The 24,783-nt window shown below is 39.7% G+C and overlaps 1 protein-coding gene across 2 annotated transcripts; it reads left to right on the top strand.

Annotated features, from left to right (window-relative positions):
- Positions 1-20: 20 nt before the first annotated feature.
- LOC114764938 (cilia- and flagella-associated protein 43-like) lies at positions 21-22,974 on the top strand. 2 transcript variants are annotated; one of them, XM_028954922.1, is made up of 38 exons: positions 21-71; positions 155-408; positions 1,267-1,363; positions 1,474-1,641; positions 2,309-2,459; positions 3,571-3,733; positions 4,058-4,146; positions 4,262-4,393; positions 4,841-4,957; positions 5,132-5,212; positions 5,773-5,921; positions 6,028-6,131; positions 6,233-6,397; positions 7,063-7,226; positions 7,441-7,605; positions 8,017-8,147; positions 8,315-8,471; positions 8,913-9,014; positions 9,661-9,738; positions 9,827-9,952; positions 11,684-11,788; positions 12,494-12,610; positions 15,566-15,757; positions 16,185-16,391; positions 16,508-16,594; positions 16,844-16,924; positions 17,043-17,168; positions 17,549-17,668; positions 17,758-17,865; positions 18,041-18,127; positions 18,233-18,321; positions 18,557-18,764; positions 20,103-20,215; positions 20,288-20,447; positions 20,604-20,768; positions 21,623-21,703; positions 22,332-22,485; positions 22,797-22,974. In XM_028954922.1, the coding sequence occupies exons 1-38, from the start codon at positions 43-45 to the stop codon at positions 22,964-22,966; spliced, it is 4,992 nt and encodes a 1,663-aa protein (XP_028810755.1). In that variant the 5' UTR covers positions 21-42; the 3' UTR covers positions 22,967-22,974. The 2 variants fall into 2 exon arrangements, 1 of the variants encoding a protein (XP_028810755.1); XR_003742566.1 differs by lacking the exons at positions 20,604-20,768; positions 21,623-21,703; positions 22,332-22,485; positions 22,797-22,974 and having other exon boundaries at positions 20,095-20,215; positions 20,288-20,302.
- The last annotated feature ends 1,809 nt before the right edge of the window (positions 22,975-24,783 follow it).

Genomic DNA, 24,783 nt, shown 5'->3' with positions numbered 1-24,783 from the left:
TTCCAGTTGTCGTGGAAACGGGGCGCGCGGCGTGGCGGGGAAATGGACGAAGTGGGGACGTTGCACGTCAGGTAAGGTAAACCGGGGATGAAATAAACGTGCAGCTGATAAGAAAAGTTGTTAAAGTAAAGTAACGGCGTGTTTCGTTCGGAAGCTGGGCGCAGGGGTTCGCCTGCAACAGCTTGGCGTTCGTGGACGTGGACACCGTATGTTACACCAGCGGATGCTGCGTGGTTTTCCTGAACACGGAGAGCAAAAGCAGGAGGTTCCTCCCGAGCCCGGGCCGCGGGGTCGGGGCGCTGGCGGCCGAGGCCCGCAGCGGCTTCCTGGCGTTTAGCGAGCAGCAGCTCCGGCCGTCCATATACGTCTACCGGTACCCCGAACTCGCCCTGCAGAGCCAGCTCGTGGGTGAGTCTCTTACTGGCGGTTAATACCTTCCATTAGATATTTTTTTCATATTTTTATAAGTTGAGCATTCAAAAGAAGTGTATGGACGTTGTTATAATGCAGCTATAAGTTCTAAGCATATGCTATCAAATGCTAATACTGGGCTTTAATCTGTAAAAATATGTTGTTGTTGTTTTTTTTTAAAGTGTGCAGTATTGTGTGCAATATTAAAAGTTAAAAAAATAGTGTTGGGACTCCACTGGACATCTCCAGTCCGCTAGTGAGTAAACACTCACCTATGAACCAGGTGACCACAAAGTCACAGGTTCAAACCCCACTTACTACCACCAACAACAACGTTTATTTATTATAAGATAAGATAAGAAAATTATCCCGAGGGAAATTATTTTGTCTCAAAACATGCTCAAAGCAACAAGAGACAATAAGACCAGAACAGTAGTGCAGAAAAAGTCATAAATAACCGTGACAGGTATTGTAGTGACCAAAATTAATTAAGTGATTTGAAAAAGCAACATAGCGCTGTGCCATAGAGAGAGAGGTAGCAGCATGTTGTGCTGGATGAAAAACCAACATTCAGTAGCATGCAGGAGGGTATAACTGCACAGTCCCATCCAAATATGGACCAAAACCGCATACAGTGGGCTTTGACAGACCCTACGGTTGACCCTAACCCCCCACACTTTGACACTTTATGCACACAAGGAAAAAGGCTTGTGAAAGAGTGAGAAGCCCTGTGAAAAAGCTAGTCAGAGAGGGACGGCCTTCCTGGGGGGAGTGAACGTTCAATAACTGTCAGTGCAGGGTGGAAAAAGGCAATGGATGTAATGTTGTGTAATGTTGCTTGTGGCTCCTGAACAGGCACAGCTCACCTGGAGTACACAGCAGTGGCGTTAAGCAGTGCCGGCCCTTACGTGGCCTCTTGCTCTTCATTTCCAGACCCCACCATAACACTGTGGTACGTAGACGTGCTAGTTTAATTCAATCTACAAATGACAGTAGGCCACCGGAGTAACAACAAAAAAAAATATTTCAGCAACTGAAATATTAATCTTAAAACTTTTGCAGGAACAGGGAGACTGGAGTCCTTCTATGTAGTCATCCACTAGCAGGACAAAATGTCACCACTTTAGTGTTTAATCCTATGAATTGGCACCAGATATGTGCTATGAGCTCAAGCTCTGTGGTGCTGTGGACCGTGGAGAGAAGCAACCATCTTCACATGATGAAGGCCAGGTACATGAGGTTCACAACCACTAGATGGCGATTTACCTATAACAAACAAGTTTAATTTACTCTAAAGGTCCCCTATTCTGAAAATTTCCCCAGGACGCGTCTTTTTTGTATGTTTTGTCTGTAATGTTAAATGTTAATGAGGAGGAGAGAGTAATGAGTGAGCGGGCATTTGCGAAAATGACGACATCAACACCATTCACCGACCACAATGTTTGTCAGTATTTAAAATAAATAACTAAATAAATAAGATGAACATACTGGTTCTTCAGAGTCTCATGTTTTTAGCAACTTTTTGGGGGGAGGAGTAGGAAATTCTCTGGGTGAGAAACGGGAGGTAACCTTTCCCCGTATGATGACATAAGGGGACAAATTCCAGATCCGACCATCTGAGCTGTCGCTCTCTGAACAATGAAGCAGAAAGTACTCTTTACACCTATCGCCATTTCTAGCCACTGCAGGACCGTTGACAGGCCAGGGGAACTTGTATTAATGTTAATCTCACAAAGTCATATTTTCATGTCAGGGGACCTTTAATGTCATAATTATACTCTTAATGCAAATAATTGAACTTGAAATATATTGTGCACATCTGGAAAGGAATTATTATGCCTCTGTGTTATGAGTGTGTTTTAATGTTTGTTATAATAATGTTTGTTATAATAAACAGTGTAATAGACCTTCCTGCCATAGATGGCAGTCTGATTGAGATGGGGATTGGTTCATCTCATCAGTCCAATGGAGAGCTCACTTACCTTGGACCCCAGATTCCTACTTCTGCTGTTGCTGGACTCAAGGGAGAGTGGGCTGAAAAGTTTGTGGTAAGTTTCAGATCAATTTTGAAACACAATTAGTTTGTTTAATTTTTGTAATAATTGGTAATAATTATAAATTTGTATAATTTTTAAATAATATTAAAAATATACAATTTTATATAATATCCTTTGTACATATTCTTCAAAACTGAATAGGTTATCTTGGGGAAATTATCTATTTATTTATGTGTTAAATAGTGATAAATGTCTCAAAGTCAATACATTTGCATCAGTAGTACACTAGACATGCTACACAATGAGGTATTTAGGGGCACAACCTCATGAATGTTATTCTGACTTTACTGTTATAATAACCTCATCATACACACACTATTTTGATGTAAGTATTGACCCTGCTCTATGATTTCAGATCAAATCCCTTTTGTCACATCACATGACACCAATACACAGGTACAGTGCATATGAGTGAAGCTTCTTGTATGTGCATTGTAGAAGCGAAAAAAATATCTAGCATACAGTTAGTTACATTACATTTACATTTAAGGCATTTGGCAGACGCCCTTATCCAGAGCGACTACAGCGTGCTTTCATTACCATGAAATATATATATGCAGGTTACCATGTTACCTTTAAAATAGTATACTGTGCAAATTGAGCTTATGAGTTCAGTCAGTGTGGTGCAGAGTTCAACAGTGTGATGGTCTGGTGGAAGAAACTGCTGGATGGGACCGGATGCTGCAGTCTGTCTTATGGTAGCTGTTTGAACAACAGTTTGAGCAGTTCGATTTTACGTGGCCAGTTGCTGATGTTCCAACTGCTTTTATTTTGTTATAATACCACTAAGAGTTCACTGAGGAATATGTAGTAGAGAGGATATTTCCTGAGTTGACTTATATAACAGAGGGCATCATATAGCGGATCCTGCGAGTGACTCATTCTTCATAAACGTGAGTAGAATCAGTCTGCAAGCCTCGGTGCTGTGGCCATTGAAGGGATTGGAACACTGTACCTGTACTCACACTTGTATATTCCTGCTTCAGTTTGTTTAAGAATTTACTTCTTCAGTGCAGTTCTAATTGAGTATGTTTTATTAGCAATCCACATCAGGATGCTTTAAATTGTTAAGATTCCTTTCATCTTCCTCTGTATTGTACAGCCCAAAGGTAAACTGAAGCCCAGGGTTAAGCCCAGCAGTGTATGCTGGTCAGCAGCATCTCAACTGTATGTGGGATGCAGAGAGGGTCACCTGCTGCTGGTCAATCTCAACACTGCACTCACGTCTATCCTCTTCAGTCCACACACCCATGCTGTTCCTGCAGGTACACTGAACCACAAAATACATTACACTTCTGGATCCATGGTATTGGTAATCACTGAAAATCAATATATTGTTAACCACACCTAAATGAACCTAATTAATGACACAGGAAATGAAAAGAGTGAATTAGGTGGAGCATATGATCTCAACGGAAAGACTCATTTCACATCACTTGAATTAAGTAGAGTATAATGAGCACTCTGCAAATATAAGGTCATAAGGTCATAGACATTGTTGTAAAACTGTATCTGAATTTTGCAAAAATGAGTGAGAATGATGAGAAAGAATTGATTTAAAAGGAAAACAATTCCATTTAATTTCATAGGTCTCACATGCAATAATGATCCACCAATTCAAGCTGGATGCTTCAATAGTTTAGCTCTACACAAAGATGGCCTCTTCACCGCTGGGACCGTAAGAACCTCTACATTTCTAATTTGCATTTAAGACATTGAAACTATTAATAACACCGGTTTAGCAGTTTTATGGTTATGGTTTAACATTCCAACTGCTTTTTGGTTTGTGACAGGATGGAATGTTACGTAGGTGGTATATTAAGGGGAATCATGTTGACCTCATGAAGACATGGAAGCTGGAGGAAATCGTTACCATTATAAGCTGTTCTCCTGAATGTGAGATTCTGCTGCTGGTGAGCAACACGGTAAGCAAGACAACATAAGCACATGTTCTGGGAATAATTACTTAACCCTTGTGTGGTGAATGTCTTTTTGCAAGTCTATTGTGGTGTAGGGCCAGTGTGCAGTGTGAATGTGTTATGTTAATTGTTCTTCAGTGAAAATTTCCTGTAGTGCCCGGCTTGAGTCCGGGCACAAGTGGACAACGTTGTGAAGTTTATAAAAGAACAACACATTTACAGCATTGATCCAAAAGCCCTTATCCAAAGCAACTTAGTAGTTATAGGGACCGTCCACCTGGAGACACTCAGGTTTGTCTTGCTCAGGGACACAATATAATAATTAGCATATTTCTTATTTTGGTATACATTGAAATGGTTGCCACATACCCAAACACGACACAAGAGTTAAGCCAAACTAGGTAAACTGATAAATTTGTCGGTATGTTGCGTTTGCTTCTCTATATTATGCAGGGTTGTATCTACCAGCACAAGACATCACTTTCAGAGATGATGGTGAAGGTTCTGGAGGTCCTGAATGGAGAGGTTGTGGCGGCAGTGCCAATGGTCACTGACAACGCAAACTGTGTGGTAATTGCTGGAAGGGATTACTGATTTTAGTGATGGATTCCAGACCTATAAAATCTAAGAACATTTTTTTGCATGAAATAATGAAAACAATGGATAATCCTCAACGTCAGTGGCTCCTATGTTACAACTCCAGTCTTTTTATTTGCCTGCTTTTATGTGCTCTATCATGTGCAGTCTGTGAGTTCAGATGGGGAGTTGCAGGTCTGGTCCATGGATGCAGGTATCTGCAGGGGCTCCATCTCAGTACATGACCAGGTTAGTCTCCTACAACATGCTTGGAGCTACAATACACTTAGTTGTGCTTATTCTGACTATACACCTCTATACACCTCTATACACCTGACTATACACCTCTATGAATAAATAAGGGTTCATTAAATAATTTACAATTTATTAACCATTTACAATGCAGTAAATGAACACATATATTTACTGTAGGATGATAAATGAAATGTATGGTATTGGAATTAGTTTGTTTATAGGAGGATTGAGATTTAAGTACGGAAGTGTGCAATCCATTTAAATTAACAGCATTTAGCAGATGTTCTTATCCATGTTCCTCAGGGCTATGTGACTTGCTCAGGGACACAATGGTAGTAAGTCGGGATTTGAAACTGTGACTTAGTGGTCTTCTGATTCATAGGAGAGTGTGGCCACTACCACCCCCTATACAATACTTGAGACTTAAGAATTTTGAGAATTCCATGTATTCCCATGATTGTATATTAGATCATATTCATGCAGATGCCTATACTTGGATCTTGACAGTTCTTCAAATATTATTCAGGCCGATTACTCAGCTTTTGTGTCTCTAGGTTACCACCATGGTGAGCTGTCCTGTGGCTGAATATGTTGCCGTGGGTACCAGGTCTGGACATGTCCTGTTTGTGGATCTGACCAAAAAGCAGCAGCCACGTTTGGTGCATAGAGTGAAACTTTTCCATGTTCAAGTGGAGAACCTGCTGTAAGTCTGCAGAAAGCAAACATACCTCATTACCTGTTTTCATTTTGCAATATTATCTTGTTCATCTCTGTTGCTATCCTGTTCTCTATTTTAATTGATTTGACAGTTTTGACCAGGGAGGAAATATCTTGATTGTCAGTTCCTTAGACCCACACATATTTTTGCTGGATGTCAGACCTTCAAAAGATTTTGCTGTTATTGGCTATACAGGTACAATGATTGCATTAGTTATGTGTAGTTCGATAGAAGGTGTTGGGACTGGTTGGGAATCAGTGTTTGAGATGAAGAGGTTGTTATTGATGCTGTTTCAGATGCTGAGGGGGCCATTCTGACCCTCACCACTCAGTACATCAGGGAGACCCAAAATGTGGAGCTGATGGTTGTGTACGATGAAGCAAGGGATGATGGGAGAGAAGCAGGGCTAAAGGAGGGAAGACTGATCATGCTGCTAACACTACCAGTGGATAGTCTCACAGGTAAGTGAAAAATGAAAATGATTATGAAACACAGCAAAGAACACAACGAAATGTGTCCTCTGCAGTTAACCATCGCTCTTGTTGAGCAGTGGGCAGCCATGAAAGGCTTCGAACCGGCAACCTTCCAACTACGTGTTTGTTTCCTTAGCCACTAGGCCACCACTACCCACTGTGCCAGCACTAACAATGCAGGAGTAGAGAGAGAATATAACAGATTAAATAGAGCATAAATTATAAATAGTTGTTATACTGTGTATTCAGCCAAATAATATGATCAATGTGACAAATGTATGATCAATGTGACAAATGATCAATGTGACATTCCTGTGTCCAGTGTTTCTTACTAATTAGTCAAATGGCTCTTAACTTGTTGCCAGTATAGAGCACCTGTAGTGAATAGGGACAGTTCTAAAAAAAATTATTTGAAAGAGTAAATGCTTTCAAATGCAAGCCAATGCGCCTTACTTTCATCAAGATCAGTTGTTTTAATGGACTAATGATGAATGTGTTGTTGGTGTGGGTTGGAATGAAAATTGTCTGACAGGGGTTCCTCTGTGGACAATTTTGGGGCAACATTACTATGTTTCTTTTAAGGAATTCACTTAGTGAAAAAATAGTGATTATTAAAAAAAGAGCAAGTAATGATCAATGCTGTGTGTGTACAGGCTTGAGTGGTTGTGCAGACCCACGTGGTCTCCTGAATTCTGAGATCCTGCAGGGATGTAAATATGAGGTCCCCCAGCCTGTCTCCTCCTGTGCTATCAATGGTAACCAGTTATACTGCTACTGCCAGCTGAGGAGAGCCATCCAGCGGTTCCAACTTCCAGAGGTATGTCTACCAGTTAACACATTGGTTGAGTTTAACTCCATTATTTTTTACCCCATTACATTTACACCATTAATAAACAACAATATAGTTTTGTATAGCTATATTTTATTTATTATACATTATTGTGGTTGCATTGATGTATGATTTGTTCTGTACTGATGTTCTGTATATTCTTACCATTCCAAACTAATTTTTTATACCTGTGACCATTTAGAAGAGTGACAGGCTGTCTGACCAGACTCTGGTGGCGCTTGTCCCAGATCTGGAACTGCAGGGGCATCCTCTGGGCCCTGTTACCCTGCTGCTATCCCCCCACCAGAAATGGCTGGCCTCTGTGGGGCATGATGGCCTCCTTCAGGTCCGGGATCTCACTAACCTGGTATGTAGATGCATGCAGCTTGTACTTTAAATTAGGTGTCTATTGTCATGTTCTTTTTTGCAGGCGTATGTGTATATCGTAAAATGGAAATGTGAAAAATTATTCATACATAAAAATCCTCAAAGTGTTGTTTCAACTATTTAATTGTAAGAAACACAAATAAAATAATTTTTATCATGACTAAAGCAAAAATGTATTGTATGGTATATCGCAAAATATTTAAAGGAAAATAAAATGAGGAATCAGAAAACAAATTGAATGTAAAAAAGTGGGTCTCTTGAATATGAACATCTTTTAGTACATTAGTACATCATTTTGTAATAACATATAAATACATCTAACAAAACATTATATAAACAATCACCATTAATACATCTTTATCCCAGTGACATGGTTGTGCATCCTTGGCAGGATCGATTTATGCAGATGCAGTGTCACTCTTGCTGGCTAGGTGGAGGGCAGAGTCTTGCCTTTAGCTCTGACGTCCAAACAGTCCTTACCACTGGTCACAGAGGAAGAAGCCTTGTCTGCACCAGACTCAGGTTCACATGCTCACTCACATAGCAGCAGTACAGCTCACCCAGACAGTCTACTGTACAGTTTTGTGTCATGCATTGCTAGAAGCACAAGAATAAAGTACAAGTCTCATTATGTTCAGTGTCAACCTTGAAAGAAGCTATTGTAAATTTGGGTTATTTTTGTTCCACAGGCTGTCAGATGTAGAAAAAGACAGTCGTGACACACAGTATGAGCAATCGCTGAAGATCCTGGCAAAACCCTCAGAGAACAACATCTTGAGAAAGATGGCTGAATGGGATCCAGAGACACACTCTCCTTCTGGATCTGCTCTGTCTCACACAGAAGAGGTTGGAGGCTTGAGTTGTGACTACAAAAGACATTTAGGGATCCTGTCTTTTTATTTAATAAAAGCTAATTTACAACACAATACAGTTTGGCAAATATCAGGTTTATGATTAATATCTATGTATGACTAGTTCCTATAGCAAGACAAGATGATCACTTCATTTTAGGCCTGAATCTTGTGCTTTGAACACAGCATGTCAAAAGACCAATTTACATGATTGATGACTATGATTTTTGTTTCAATTAATAAAAAGAATGTGAGCATCCACAAATTAGCACAACAGTCCTGTTACACACACATACCCTCCTTGGCTCCTCCCATGATCTTTCAGCCTCTTGCCCAGTTTCTGTACCAATTTTCAGTATTGTGCAGTAGGTGGAGTTATGCCTACAATTTAAAAATCTCAACATAGATAAATATTCTTAATGCATTTTATTTTTAGGCTATAGAGAGCAGGCCGTGCACCAGTGTGGCTGACAAAGATAACAGCCTTCCCTGTTCTATTCTCTTTACTTCCACCTGGTTGGACAACAGGCTCAGTGTGGTAAGCAGCAGTACACACGCTACACCTTCTTCACACTGTGTAGTTGTGTAGTAGCTAAGATCTGATAACAACATTAAGACAACATCAGGACAATTTCCCACAAAAAAACTCTAGGAGAGAGACAAAGACGAAAGGAAGAAACATTGGGAAGGAGTTATTACTGTCATCTATTTACTAGATCAAATTAAGTAGAATAACTAACTGTGTGATAGAGGAGTGTTAAAAGAAGTTTTCCCCAGCAGCTTCATTGAGGAAGGCAAATGGCTGAAAACAGTAGGTTATACTGAACTGCTTTGCCTACCTGCATATAATGTTTTTGGTATCAGCAAGGAGTGGTTCACATAGACCTAGTTAAAACATTTTCCTTTTAAATACTCTATGAATCTTTTGAAAGAAATAACGACATACTGTAAAACCTGTTTAACTGGATATCCTGGTGTGGATCGTCTGTGCACAAAAGACTCTTTCATTTTATGTTGAGTCGGGGAAAGTTTGTTGTCTTGTTATGCATTTTATGAAGTATTCAGGAATGTCTAACACACCAATAACCTGAAAACGAGCCACAAAATCCAATACAAATAAAGCTCAGGTCAATTTTAATAGTCATGCACTTCACCTGCAGGATGTTCACTTTCTCTCTGTGTAGGTGATGAAGCAGGAAAGTTTGCAGTTCTCTGAAGATAGGAAAGATATAAGAAGAGGAATCAAGGAACTCAGAAACACTGTAAGATATTTATATTTTAGACCAGCCAAAGTAACAATAAAGGAATTTCACATGGAAATATGCATCAGTGACTTTTCTGTGTGCTTAGATCCAGGAGATGATGGATGAGAATGAAACCTTGCCAGAGATAGAGAGGATGGAGCTACAAGAGTTTAATCTGAATGTGGATGAACAGAGGAGATTGCAGCAGGAGGGTGATGAGGAAGTTGTTAAGGTAACCAAAGAAACAAATACATCACATGGTGTGACCATCCTATGAAGCAAATAATTATGACACTAGTAAGTAAGCAAAGAGAAGTGACTCTTTATAATAAATATGTACAATTCTTCAAAACAGCCTCTTATTAGGTGTGTATAAAGTTTTCACTGATAGTGTATATATAGTGCATTTGGAAAATATTCACAGCGCATCACTTTTTACACATTTAATGTTATAACATCATTCCAAAATGGATTAACAGCATTTTCCCTCAGAATTCTACACACAGGACCCAATAATGACAACATGAATAAAGTTTACTTGAGGTTTTGGCAAATTTCTTAAAAATAAAAAGCATATTTATGTACATATTTATGTCCTTGAGATGTTTCTGCAGCTTAATTGGAGTCCACTTGAGGAAAAGAAACAGTTGATTGGACATTGTTTGGAAAGACACACACCTGTCTAGCACAAACCAAGCATGAAATCAAAGTGATTGTAGACCTCCAAGATTTTGAAGGTCCCAATGAGCACAATTGCCTCCATCATCCGTTAGTGTAAGAAGTTCAAAACCACCAGGACTCTAGCTAGAGCTGGCCGAGCAGGGAATAAGGACCTTAGTCATGGAGGTGTCCAAAAGCCCAATGGTCAGAGGAGAACATTCTAGAAGGACATTCTGAAGGCCTGTATGGTGGCCAGATGGAAGCGACTCCTTAGTAAAAGGCACATGGCAGCATGCCTTTACCAAAAGTCACCTGAAGAACTTCTGAAGGATCAGAAGAAAATTCTGATGAGAAAGATTGAAACGTTTGGTGTGAATGCCAGGTGTCATGTTTGGAGGACACAGGCACTGCTCATCACCAAGCCAATACCATCCCTACAGTGAAGATCAGAGATCTTAAAATGGCTGTGCATCGACGCTTCCCATCCAACCCGATGGAGCTTGAGAGGCGCTGCAAAGAGGAATGGGTGAAACTGGCCAAGCATAGGTGTGCCAAGCCTGTGGCATCATATTCAAAAAGACTTGAGGCTGTAACTGCTGAGGTGCAGAGGTGCATCAACAAAGTAATTAGCAAAGGCTGTGAATACTTATGTGCATGTACTTTCTAAGTTTTTTATTTTTAATGAATTTCCCAAACCTCAAATAACTTTTTTTCATGTCATCATTATGGGGTGTTATGTATAGAATTCTGAGCAAAATTAATCCATTTAAGAATTTACAACAGAATGTAAAACAGAAACGTATAAAACACGGCAAACATGCTGTCATCAAGATATCCAGGCCACACAAGTGGCTTCATCAATATCTCGTGGCTGGGTGTAGGACCACTGACTTATTTCATTTCAGTGTTTATGGGCAAGGGCACGTAATGATTGAGATTACCCAGTGGGATATTACAGTCGACAATTACAGCACCTAGCAGTATGTTGATATCTTTATTCACTCGTCTTTTTCAACATACTAGACTTCAGTCTAGCAAGGTGTTGTAAGAACATTCATCCATGTATTTACCTGCATTTATTCCTAGACATATTGGAAATACAAGGCCAGGTTTCAGCCTAAAAAATCAGTAGCTGTAGGATCAGTATGGTTACAGGATACCTGCTTATGATTGACTGAAAACATAAATGATTACAGTATGTAGTATATATACAATATATATATACAAGGGCATACACTTGCTTAGCATACTCTGCCACTTAGTTATGTGGAGTCATTAATCAGCTACATTTCTTTATGTCAAGATACAAAATGAGATTGAGCTGGAAAATCTTGCTAAATGTTACCTGAAGGACGTCCTGAGAAAAGAGTGCTGGGACTCATTGAAGGTCAAAGGACGAAGCATCAAGGTAGAGACAATACAACAAACCACATGTAAATGTACATTTTCCAGGCATGCATCTCATTATTGTTATTAACATTTATGGTTTAGTATAAATTCTTGGAAGTATGACACAAATGCTGGTTTTGCTGCTTCCAATTTTATTTAGGTAATTTGCATATAGTCCAGAATGTTATGAAGAGTGATCAGATAGCAAAGTCACCATTTTTCCATGAAAATGAATTTAAATCCCAAAAGGACCTGCTGAGGATCATTTCAGTGATCCTCTCATTAACACAAGTGAGAGGAGCACAAGGCTGTGCCTTAATCCAATTTGGAGAATTTGGATTAAGATATGAGTGGACAAACAAAAACCCACAAATTCTGACAAACTCCAAGCACTGATTATGAATGGAATGGGTTGCCATCAGTCAGGATTTGACCCACAAGTTGATTGACAGCAGCTCAGTGTGAATTGCAGATGTCTTGAAAAAAAGGGCCAGCACTGCAAATATTGACTTGATGTAATTGTCAATAAAAGCCTTTGAAACGTATAAAATATTTGTAATTATACTTCAATACACATCAGCAACAACTGACAAAAAGATCTAAAAACACTGAAGCAGCAAACGTTTTGAAAACCAGAATTTGTGTCATTCTCAAATCTTTTGGCCACGACTGTGCATGTGATTCATTCATGGCATCCTCTTACCATGTGTGTGTTTTCCAACAGGCTTTCCACACTCACTGTGAAATTAAGAACTATCCCATGACAGAGCGCACACAGGAGGAGTTGGAGAAGCTGCACAGAGTTGAAGAAATTAGAAAGTCTGAACTCATCAACACCAATGTGAGTTATAGTCACAATACACACAATAGTCACACAAAGGAGAAAACGTCACTTGTCTCCAAGGGCTTATTTTTCAGAAAGTTAACTCACTTATTACCCACCAAACACTAAAATAAATGAAAGAGAGTCTTTAAATAATAAAAACATTTTTTTTAGTAAATTTAACACAATAAGTATATTGTTCTTTTGTAATGGTGGATGAAGTACACAAACTAGGTACTTGAGTAAAAGTGGACTTACCCAGGGTAAAATTTTACTCCAATAAAAGTAAAAGTACAAAAGTATTTGCCTTCAAATGTACTTAAGTATGAAAAGTAAAATTACAATGATTTATTGTGGCTCCAATGTCTAATTTTAAGTTACTGGTTAATTCAATTCATTTTAAGGAAATGTTTGTGATAATGTTTTATTGGAATACCATTAATTACTCTGCCACTGATAACTATTAAAATTATCATATATGTACATATATGAGCAAACCATAATCGGAAGGTTGCCAGTTTAAATCCCGAGCCGCTAACCTGTCATGGCAGTCCACTGCTCACTAAGGGTGATGTGTTAAATGCAGTGGACACATTTTGTTGTGTGCACCGTGTGCTGCTTGCTTCACAATGATAATCACTTCACTTTTAATAGACAGTATTTCTGGTCTACGTATTTGAAAAGACTGTAAATACAATCACCTAAATCTATTTCGACTTGTACGTGCAAAATATGTTCCTCGCTGAAACTCCAGAATCTGTACGTTTTGAAGAAAAGAGTCCATGATATGGACAGTTTTTTGAAAACTGATTGATAATGTGATTGCATGATTACACATATTTTTCTCGCAGTTGTCTCATGTGCCCTTACAGCCTATCAATGCACAATGTAATGCAGGTGTCAAACTCAACATCATTTAATGTAGATCTATTATTATGGCCTGGTGATATGAAGTGCTGAATGTAAATGTTTTACACTACATTACACATAATAGTCTTTTATAATATGTGTTATTGAAGCAGATTTCCTGAGCAATGTCTGAATGGAAATTGCATGTGAACAATTATTTTTCTCAAAATACGCTAATTATTAGATGCTGGTACAATACTTCTGGCAACACTGAAAACATTCTATATTATAAAATAATAACGACTAACACAGCCATAGAAGGGAAATTGATCAAATAGCTTTAGCCTGCTACTGCCATTATAGTAGCGGCGTTTCACAAAACTGTTTTGCTAACTAGCCATCAGAAATTTCCATTAGAATCAAATCGTACCTCTACCAGTTTCCTTAGTTTAGATGGTGAATTCTTGTAAGACAAAATTGTATTGACTTTTAGGATCGATTCTGATATTAAGGAACTAAATTGGAATTAAGGAACTGAATATTATGTTGACTGAACAGGATTTTTCAAAACAATCTCAAATTAATTTAATATTTAGCTTTGAAGAGTAACAATTAATTGAGAGACAGAAATATTGTCAGTTGGCCATATTGAAGTAAATACAAAAGATTACTTTTTTCCAGTGTACATATTTAAGAAATATATTGTCACAAGCCGTCGCCACGATGTCTTGTCCATCTCCAGGGGTCCAGCAATTCACTTTTTATTGAACTCGAGCCAGTAGAGGGCGCCAACAAGCAATACCTACTTCTCAGGCTTACAGACAACAGGGAGGCAGCCTTTCTTCTCCTCTGACCCCGTATGTCTACTCCCCAGTGTGCCGCTTCTCCCCTTGCACACGCTACATGAAATCCCCAGAACTCACATGTCCCGAACCCCAACAGAACACATTTACACATAACATGGCTAACTATTTACAGTACCTGTGCACGAATTTTAATGAAATAAGAAACGTTCCCTTTTGATACTACTAATAATGTGTGAGAAGAAACACCATTTTCATTGGTTTAATATTTATTACCCCAAAAATGTAGACAATAATAGGGATATCCCCAAATAACAAAACAGTAGCGAGTGTTTCCACCATTTGCTGCAATGACAGCTTGACAGCGACATCTCACGCTCCTCACCAGCCTCATGATGTTGTTCTGAGGCGATGCGTTCCTCTCTTCCACAAGTGATACACACAGTCCTGCCAGGTCATGTGGGGGTGGGGTACGATCATTTAGTCTCTGCTTCAACTTGTCCCAGACGTGCTCTATGAGGTTCAGGTCAGGGGACATTGATGGCGTACCATATGAGCGGTGACATTTCTGCCACGATGTGGCAGAGCATTACCATCCATGAACAGAAAGTTGGCCAAAGCCAAAGCGGTGGAGTCGGTTGCAAATGTTTGTTTGGAAACCCTGGTACCCTCACCGCATCTCGTTAATGGGCCTGCAGCATAACGATGTCTGTGCATAGCTCCTTAGGTTCTCATTATCAGTTTCAATGATAATGAGAACATTGTGGAACCAGCCCAGATCTACTCGGGAGAAAACAGAAAATTGGAATCCTGCTGTCACAACACCAAGGAGGAGGACCCAGGCACCAAGGAATTACGGGACATAAATGAATCTACTTTGGGGAAGTGGAAACGGGGAAAAGAAAGGATCACTCACATGGGGGACACTCCACGCACAACCACACCACTTGAAAATACAAAACAACACCCTCAAAACCAATTTCTAAAAACATGTGACCCTGACTCACCCTTAAAAGGAGGGAACCTCCTTTCTTTAGCCACGGGATTGGAAAGCAGTCATGGGTGAGTATTGAACCAAACACGTGTCAAAGACAATAAAGGACTGACTTGGAGAAGATCAGCAAAGAGGAGAGGGACAAAATCCCCTGAGATATGTGCACTTAAGGATGGTTTGTAAAAGGATAAAATGTTTCAATCATAATTAGAATTAATTTATCAATATTTTGAACTGCATTGTTTTTTCCGATTATTTTTTCTTAGTGGGCAAACTTAATAAATCAGCAGGGGTTAAAATATTTTTCCCCCGACTGTATTTGTTTAGCTGCAGATCCTGGAGCATCAGAACCGGGTGTTGGTAGAGAAAAGTGAAAAGGATGATGAGGAAGGTTCTGAGGCAGAAGGTACAGCACTGAAGGGAAGCATCAGTTCTCTGTACAGTAGCAATGAGTTCCTCTACAGCCAGTTCAGTGTGTACCTTCGAGAACAGAAAATCAACCAGATCACTCTGCTGCAGGTAACACACTCACACTCACCTACCTGATATGGCCCTGATACATGATGCCCAACACCTTACAGCGGGTGGCCTACACAGAATTTTACAACAGCTAGCTCTGATCTGACTTTTGATTTGCTGAGAGGATTTCTGGGATTGTCAATATACACTGAATGTAAAGAATGTAATGAACAGTCACAATGTCATGTGACGAACTGCAGCCTGAATGATGTTGCAGCCAAACCCGCTTTCCATATAGAAGCTGGAGGTAAATTTTGAAATATGAACCGATTGATTGTAGATTGATTGCAATAATTCACTGATGATCACAATTTTTTTTATTGCCAGTGCGGCTTTTATTCTGGTGAGGCAATGGAACAATTCAACCTTCAAACTGAACAGAATTATGATACCTTGTACTTTAACAATGTGTTTTTGTTTCTTAAAGGATGTCATCTACAAAGTCAAAACTGCGTTCAACCAAGAGTTTGATGCTGTATACAAACAGAAACAACAGGAGATAAATTGGGTTCGAGAAAAAAACAAGCGTATTTCTAAGATAATGGATGAACTGGGCATAAGGGAGAACCTCTGGGAGACCACAATGTCAGACGATGAGAGACCAGAGAGATCCCTGACTGTAGAGGACTCAGAGGTATAGTGCCTATAGACTATAGCACTATAACATCATCACACAATCTTTGAATAAATAAGTAAATATAATATCTTCAAAACAGCAGTCTAATGAGATTGTCTGTGCGTGTTTGTCAGATAAAAGTAGAGCTGTATCTGACCTCTGAGCAGAGAGAGAGGAAGGAGGAGGAGAAGAAAGCAGAGAAGCAGCAGCTAACGTCAAAGGTTTGAATATACGTTCCTGTACCTTTCATGTACATGCACTCACACACTGATATTGTTGAATTCGCCCTGTACATTATCATCTTTAATGTCCCTTCGTTTTTCTACAAAATAGTTTTCCTGATTCCTCACTTTAAAATCTGTTCAGATCATTGCTTTCACATTTTGACATTGTATTATGAAATCTTCTGCGATAATAACATGTTAAAGTTTAAACGGTGGAGCTGTGTGTGTTCTGGTTTTATCCTGAAGGGCGACAAATCAAGAGAACATGCACTTGGTTACATGATGGGTGGAGTTCTACAGCTCAGAAAAGAAGGCATCTTAAAAATGGTACCAAAAAAATGTGTCTAAAATGGGAAACAGATGTATTTTCTTAATTCGTTTCCTTAATTAGAATCTGCAAATTTAAGACAATGCAATTGGTGGAACATCTGCTTGAACATTCCAGGAAGTCCCTCAGCCAGAATTCATATCCAAGCCTGAGCTTCAGTGGACAGAGGAAGAGAAAAGGATGTTTAAAGATTATGACAAGAAAGTGAAGGAGCTAAACGAAGAAAAAGAAAAATTCAGGAAGGTCAGATGGAGTGGGCTGTATCTTGTTACATCTGGTTTGTTAGATATAGACTGTTCATTTTCAATATTCGGGACTAGAAATAATCACATATACAATGGGCTAAAATCATTGGTAAGGTTATACCTTGTTATAATGTTACTGACTTTATATTTTAAAAAAGAAGCCAAATATGAATTCATGAGACACTGTGAAGTTTTAAAAAAGAAAAAAAAGATCATGTTGGAGGTTGCTATTTTGCATTGATCCTGATGTTTTCAATCATATTGAGATTTTAGTCAGATTAATTTGGTCAGAATATATATAGATATTTTATTCTGTTGAAACTATGTGATAAGTAGAGCTACACTTCATCACTTATAAGATATATGTTGTCTTTTTAGATTTTGGAAAGTGAGATGAAGAAGCACCATGAATCAATTAAGGAAACAACAGTAGCATTTGATGAAACTTTGAATAAGCTGTTTGAAAAGAAGATTAAATCAGATATTGCTATATCTCAGGTAAACTGGTGCTTTTCAGTGCGTGACTAAAGCTTTTGAAAATGCGTCACCTGTATTAGATAATTGTTCATTCTTGAAAATCTCCTTAGGAAGATCTGAAGATTGCTAATCTAGCACACTCCATTCTCACTGAAGAGGAAATTCTCAACAGGGAGAATGATCTCAACTACAAGCTTCAGCAGACAAAAACACTAAAGGTAAGATTTAGTCCAGAATCCAAGACGCTTGCTTTGATGTTTACATTACGTATTCCTGTGGGTGAGCTAGACATCTAGTTAGAACATCACAAGAATAAACATGTGTGACACGGTAGTCCCTCTGACCTAGAGGTAGATAAGTTCCTTTCTGTGAGTCACTGTGTTCTCTGCGCAGAAGAACATTAAGGCAGACCTTGGAAATCACACAGAGGAAGTGGAGGCCTTCAGAGAGACTTATGACAATGCTGTCGCAGAAGACAAGGTCCAAACTCCCTAATAATGATGACTAATATAGCCGAAAATTATATTTTAAAATTACTGCAAATATTGTTTTGTCACACTTTTGTGGTGCCATTTGATTATGAAGCTACTAGACAAAGGATTTCGAAAAGAGTTCTTTGATGTTCCTGGACACTTAGTTGATCAACTCTACAAGCTTTACAAGCGCAGACCAAGGTACTGTACATAAAGGGAATAACTTAATGAACATGTGACAGCATACAAATGCATGAATGGCCAAATAGGCCAGGATTGTTCATACTTGATGCATAATTCTAGAAGTTTGCATGTTGTCAAGTACAGGAAGTCTATAACTGTATGAATAAATTACTGAAGAACTAAAACTAACAAATGATCATTAACTCATTCAGCTAACGTTAAGGCCAGTAAAATATCTATCAATATTCTGCAGAGTCCAGCGAATGAGGACACAGACAGACAGCACCATTCCATTGAAAGACCACCTCCCATCAAACCAGGCACCCAATGAGGGCCCCACTCTCATGATGAAGGCCATGGAAGAACTAGACTCCCCAGAGAACATGCCTGAAGGACTGGACCTTGCCATATGGGAGCGTTTCTGCTTGGTCAGAAGAGCAAAGCTGGAGAAAGAGCAACAAGTATGTTGTGGCATCTTGACTCCTTATTAGAATTTCCAATTCCACCTTAAATACTGCAGGCTGCAATACAATTTATTTTACGTGAAAATGTCAATAATCATCATGAATCTATGTGCACATGAGCAAAGATCCCAGGTCAAAAAATGTTTTGGGCCAGTTGATAATTTTACACATGCTAGTCATCCTTTAACAAGTGCTTTTCAGTAGCCCAGAGCTTTTAAACTATAGATTTTTTCATGTAAATTAATGCCATTTCAGTGAAAACTGTGTTGGGCCAGACAGGTAACACTTGTTGCGTGGGCACATAGATCATCACTATATACAGATTTATTTCTGAAACAGATTTCCTGACTGTAAGCCTACAGGCACAATACAGATGCTGCAGCCTGCTGAGCAATATTTAAGGTGGAATTGACAATTCAAATAAAGAACTAACTTCAGCATCATGTTTTATTTTGTAAGAGGGTTATTAGATGCCGTTCCAGTCAGAGAATCTCCTTTCACACCTCTGGAAACCCGGATGGCTTCAATACTGGGGGAAACAGGTGCATGTAGAGCAGTGTCTGAGAAAAAGGGGGACACAAACGTGGCTGGAAAAATTGCTATAATGATACTCACACTCGTGCGTGTGCTGTTGTGGAACATGCGATTAGCTCCAAAAGCATACATCTTGGTAATCTAAATTGGTTTATGAACCAGGAATCATCATCAGACAAAAAAATCTTCATTGTCCCTGAAAACCAAATCCTGCCATTGGCATAATCTACTAACAATGCCAGCACATCCATTATGTTACATTACGCACGAGTGTGATTGCGGCATTTATGTGTTCTCAGCAATCAGATGGAGTGTTTCGCACCATGTCAAAATGTTTGTGATAATCACGGCCACCACTTATCCATTTACAATTCAACAGCTGCGGTGCATAGATTAAAGATTTTATTCAAAATATTTTACTTATATATTCACTACGGTGTATTACTCACTAGCCTAAGGATATGGCTCTCATGCCACTTTTGGTCAGCCTCTTCACCGTAGCCACAATTTCCCATTTTCCCATTTTTCTAAAATGTTTGCACTCATGGGTCAGAATTTGCGTAAATATTCCACACATTCTGCTGGCAAGTTTGTTTCTATATATTGCACCGTATTCGTAGGAAGAGGCGTACGCATTCCCCATTTAGTGTGTACGCAATGGTTATAAATGAGACCCCTGAGGTTGTGTTGACATGAGTCATTTCTTCACATCAGTGGCATTAATTCCACTCCCTAGTAAACTGCCATGAATCAAGAGGTGTCAAACACAATTCAAATTTCAAACATCTCTGAGTTTCACAGGTGAAAATAAAGGCCCTGACCCTGGCAGAGATGCAGGCTTTCCTGCAGAGGATGACTGCTGAAGATGAGAACTTGAGTTTGGAGATTGAAAAACTCACACAAGATATTAGCAGGTCAGATCGCTAGACTGCATTCACTCCAAAGCAAATATTTATTATATTAATGCATGTTGTGTGCTTCCACAGCCTTTGTGACGATAAGATAAGATTTCAACAGGACCTCATGGTTCAGATCCTGCTGAAGCAGGGCCAGGTGGAGGTGGAGTCTGGTGACTTCATCAATGACTATTCTAACTCACTATTGCTACACCGTAGTGTGGTGGAGGACCTCAACACAAAAATTAGGGTATGTGGTCCAGACCCAAGGCCGTTGGTTAATTTAATTCATTTTAAAATATTAACATTTTGTTACTAAGCAAAATCAACAAATACATTGACCACACATAAGCTAGTCAATGATGTAAATAACTTTGTGTATTAAAATGGTGTATCTCCTTTTCAGACTTTGGGTAAACAGAAGATATCCATAATGGCAGAGATCAAGGACTTCCGCAAGGGGATAATCCAGCAGGAATGGGAACACCGCAAAATGGGAATGCTGATGGAGGACCTCTATAACAAAGCTAGAGACATTCAGACATTGCACGTGTCTCAGAACCTGCTGGAGGTACAGAGTTTCAGTCGGACAGGTTGAAAAAACAGCCAAAATGCTTTTCTCCATTGGATACTATCACTGCGTAAATTGCTAAGTCTGTCTTCAGTGTAATTTACATTTACAGCATTTAGCAGACGCCCTAATCCAGAGCGATTTACAATCAGTAGTGACAGGGACAGTCCCCCCTGGAGCAACTTAGGGTTAAGTGTCTTGCTCAGGGACACAATGGTAGTAAGCAGGATTTTAACCTGGGTCTTCTGGTTCATAGGCGAGTGTGTTACACATTAGGCTACTACCACCCTGTAATGCCACGTGGCTGAAGGAGTGAGGAGGCACAAATGCTTGACATTGTGAGAAATGAAAAGCTTTTCTAACTGAAACAAAAATGGCACGCTGGCCAAAAAATCCAAGACACACAAATGCAAATCTGAATTTTTTTAAAACCCCCCCTACTGCCAATACCTCCAGTATGGTGCTGCTATTAACGATTATTATAATAATCAATTTATCGATTATTGTTTTTTTTTTGTTTTTTATCAGAGATTCAGATTTAAAAAATAAATGAATAAAAACATTTTATTCTGACACATCTGTTGTTAGAAACACTGTTCAAAGCTGCACTTTTTTCATAAAAACCTTGCTGACTCTTTTAGTAATAGATTTTTATCGATTTAATTGATGTGTTTCAGCCCTAATCCAGTACAATCTGATCAGCATATTACAGTGTAATGTAAATACACCCCTTCTCCACACTACATTTACCAATTTCTATGATCAAATGTATTCATATTTTTATTATTGTTAAATTATACTATCTTACTCATAGTGCCTTTTTCCTCAACTGATTTGCCTTTTTCTCTTCCAAGCACCTGAGGGAAAAAGATCATGACCACAAGATATCAAAACAGGATTCTCTTTCTGAGAAAATCATTTCACTGCAGGAAAAGGTAATTCTGTCCCATCACAAGTCATCACAGCACAAAGAACTTGCCAGCTCCTGCTGCTGTATGTTTCAAAAATGCATTGATAAAGGGGGTGGCATGGAGGGTTGTTTATGAATAAATGATGCCAGGAACATCAGATCTCTTCCATAAATGATGAAAGGTATCATTCCTAATGATTGGGCTGTTCAAATGTGGTGTCAGAATGTATTTTACCATACAAAATTGATAAAATATAAATTATCTCTAAAGCATTCATCTAAGAGTAAAAAAGCTAAAAGAACTGTATGAGGAAGGTCCATTAAAATCCAAGAAAGCAGAGTCAATGAATATTTGTGTTGACTGTAAAACCGCTCTTCTCCAGTGATTATCTTGATTAAGAATGATATGAGACCACAAAGAACCTCAGTAAAGAACTGCAGATCTAGGTGTGGCCATCATTAGCCCAAAGGCAGAATGTTTTTCTGATATATTCTAGATCTTGTCATCATAACACGCAAGCTTGTAGAGACATTCTGAGACTTACAAAAGGAGTACTGGGATGAATTTAGACTTTATTGGTTGTCGTAGTTGAGTGCAGTTGAGTCCGATATACAATCATCAACAAACTAAAAGTGTGTACTCATACTCTTAGAACCATGCAAAGAGAGTGCAGAGTTGTCAGAAGCTCATAAAGCAGCTTGAGATGCAGGCGTCAATGAAAGCGAAAGAGGTGGAAGACCTGGACCATCGGCTTTCTGTACTCAAGATGGCCGTGTCAGAGAGGAGAGCCATCTGTGAGGGAACAGGTAATGTATCAACTAAAAAGTCGCTGTAGTAAATTAGCAGGGAAGAAAATATGACATAATCTAGATTTAGAAGTGATCAAATTTTTGATAGAAATAATTTGAAATGATCTTACTGAATATGAGGCATGTAATTGTCAACCTCCTACTCATACTGAGACATCTTTAGTCTGACCCAGTACCCAGGCTTGGTTACCTGTAGGATGGTAGGCTGGGACGCTCTGCAGCCTAATGTTCTTATGAAAGATTGTTTTTTTTATATTTTATATTGACTAGTATTCTATAATTGACTGCTGTATGCTCCACCCACCAAGACACTGAGGCCATGCAGGTGGCAGAGGCAGAAGCACGACACCAGAAGATACTCGAGAGGAAGAGGCTGATTCAGCTGGCCAGGACTCAGGGAGAAGAGGTGGAGGCACTCCGGGCAGAGCTGAATAGGTGGAGGATGAGGAGCTTCCCGTGCTTCCACCAGCTCAAATAAAACTAAGCATGACCAATACTGCTTTAAAGACTACTGTTTTATTTCTTTTTTAAGGTTCCAATTCACATATCCCTATACTTGTTCTTTCAGACCAGGACAGTTGACAAAAAATACTGGGGGAAAAAAAGGTTGTTTGCCCCTGAACGTCGCCTTGTGGATTTTACCCCTGGGTCTGTTTCAATTCCCCAGGTCCCAATCTTGCTCACATCCCCCAACCAAGCCTCCAGCGCGTCGCTTTGAATGGATTACCAAGGGTAACTAGAACCTGTGCGCTCTGTTGTCGTAAACTGTTATAACCGATTGGCTCTCTGTGTGTTCAAGGTTGCTTTAGATGTTCCTGGTAGTATAGTTACTTTCCACTGTGTTCCTGTTAAACTACTGTGATTTCCCAAATCTAATTGATTCAGGACTATAAATATGTAGGATCTCTTGCACACCAGTAGCAATTACGCAAAACAGCACGTTTCTGCCATGATTCACGTTGAAGTGTGAGGAGCAGTAGTTCTACCAGCACATTTACTTTCAGTTGGAACGTTGTACTGAAAGAAGAAGAGCATTCCATTGTGCTAGTATCGATCTGATTCTGATACTTGGTATCGATAACTTGAATCTTCATGGTGCTGAGCTTTCGGGTTTGTGACATTCGCTCTTCTTTGGCCATTGCACAGTGGTGGCCTAGCGGTTAAGGAAGCACCCCCATAATCAGAATGTTGCCAGTTCCAATCCTGATCCGCCAAGGTGCCACTGAGCAAAGCACCGTCCCCACGGTGTGAGCACCGTGCTGTGCTGCTGTGTATCACAATGACAATCACTTCACTTTATGATACTAACACAACCATGACACAAAGGCAACAGGAATACAAGTCATTTTCCCAGGGTTACGATTTGGTTTCATTCATAAAATGAATGACCACCTCCACGGTCTAGACATGCTTCCAATAGCTTGCAGGGCAGAGTGAGGAGCCTAGGACAAAAAAAAAAAAAAGAGCACTCACACAAGCAGATGTACAAACACACCTGCATGTAACACCAACCTACAGTCGTGGCCCAAAGCATAGTGAGGCCATGTCAGGCACCCGGTATTTTGCTCAGTGGCACCTTGGCGGATCGGGATTCGAACCTTTTGGTTATGGGGCCGCTTCCTTAACCACTAGGCCACCACTGTATGTAATACATACAGGTGGAAACAATCATGGCAATCTGGGAACACAGGACAAGGAACACATGGAAAGTTTGCCCCAGAGCTCCAGGAAATGTTTGGATCCTGAAAACTCTAGATATTGAGTTGGGGACCAGTGTGTGGGGACAGTACCTTGCTCAAGGGTACCTCAGTGGCATCTTGCTTGGTGGTTTGGAATTTGAACCCACAACCTTTCAATTACAAATCCGCCAACTAGGCCAGCACTGCCCCACGAATAGTGCTACTACTGTGGAAATAATGCAATCCTCAATAATATTGGTACCAAGTAGCTGGCTCTGCAGTCTGCCTGAATTTCTGCCTGCATGTGAGGAAAGTTCTGCACCTCTTAATTAAGAATCATAGGCTATGACCTGGGGAGCAAGAGTGGCTGGTGCTAGACTGGAAGATTTTACACACAGAGTGGGTAGATATACACATATTGCACTTGAAATGAAATGGAGCTGTTGTAGAGCCTGACAGCGGTTGGCAGGAAAGACCTTCTGAGTCCCTCCATCCCACATTGTGGGTGCCAGTGAAGAAGCTGCTTAGTGCTGTCAGGGTCTCTTGCATGGGGTAGAAGATGCTGTCCAGCAGGGATGACAGCTTAGCCACCATTCTCCTGTCACTCACCACCTCC

This window comes from Denticeps clupeoides, chromosome 15, assembly GCF_900700375.1.
Source record: "Denticeps clupeoides chromosome 15, fDenClu1.1, whole genome shotgun sequence".
NCBI lineage: Eukaryota > Metazoa > Chordata > Actinopteri > Clupeiformes > Denticipitidae > Denticeps > Denticeps clupeoides.
The sequence above is the reverse complement of the archived record's forward strand: the minus strand, read 5'-3'. Positions and strand labels throughout refer to the sequence as shown.

Bases quoted from the DNA above. Each gene is read 5' to 3' on its own strand.
- LOC114764938 (XM_028954922.1), top strand. From the start codon at position 43: ATGGACGAAGTGGGGACGTTGCACGTCAG. The intron at 5,213-5,772 runs GTTAGTCTCCTA...TTGTGTCTCTAG, and splicing joins CCATCTCAGTACATGACCAG to GTTACCACCATGGTGAGCTG. The intron at 18,765-20,102 runs GTATGTTGTGGC...TGAGTTTCACAG, and splicing joins AGCTGGAGAAAGAGCAACAA to GTGAAAATAAAGGCCCTGAC.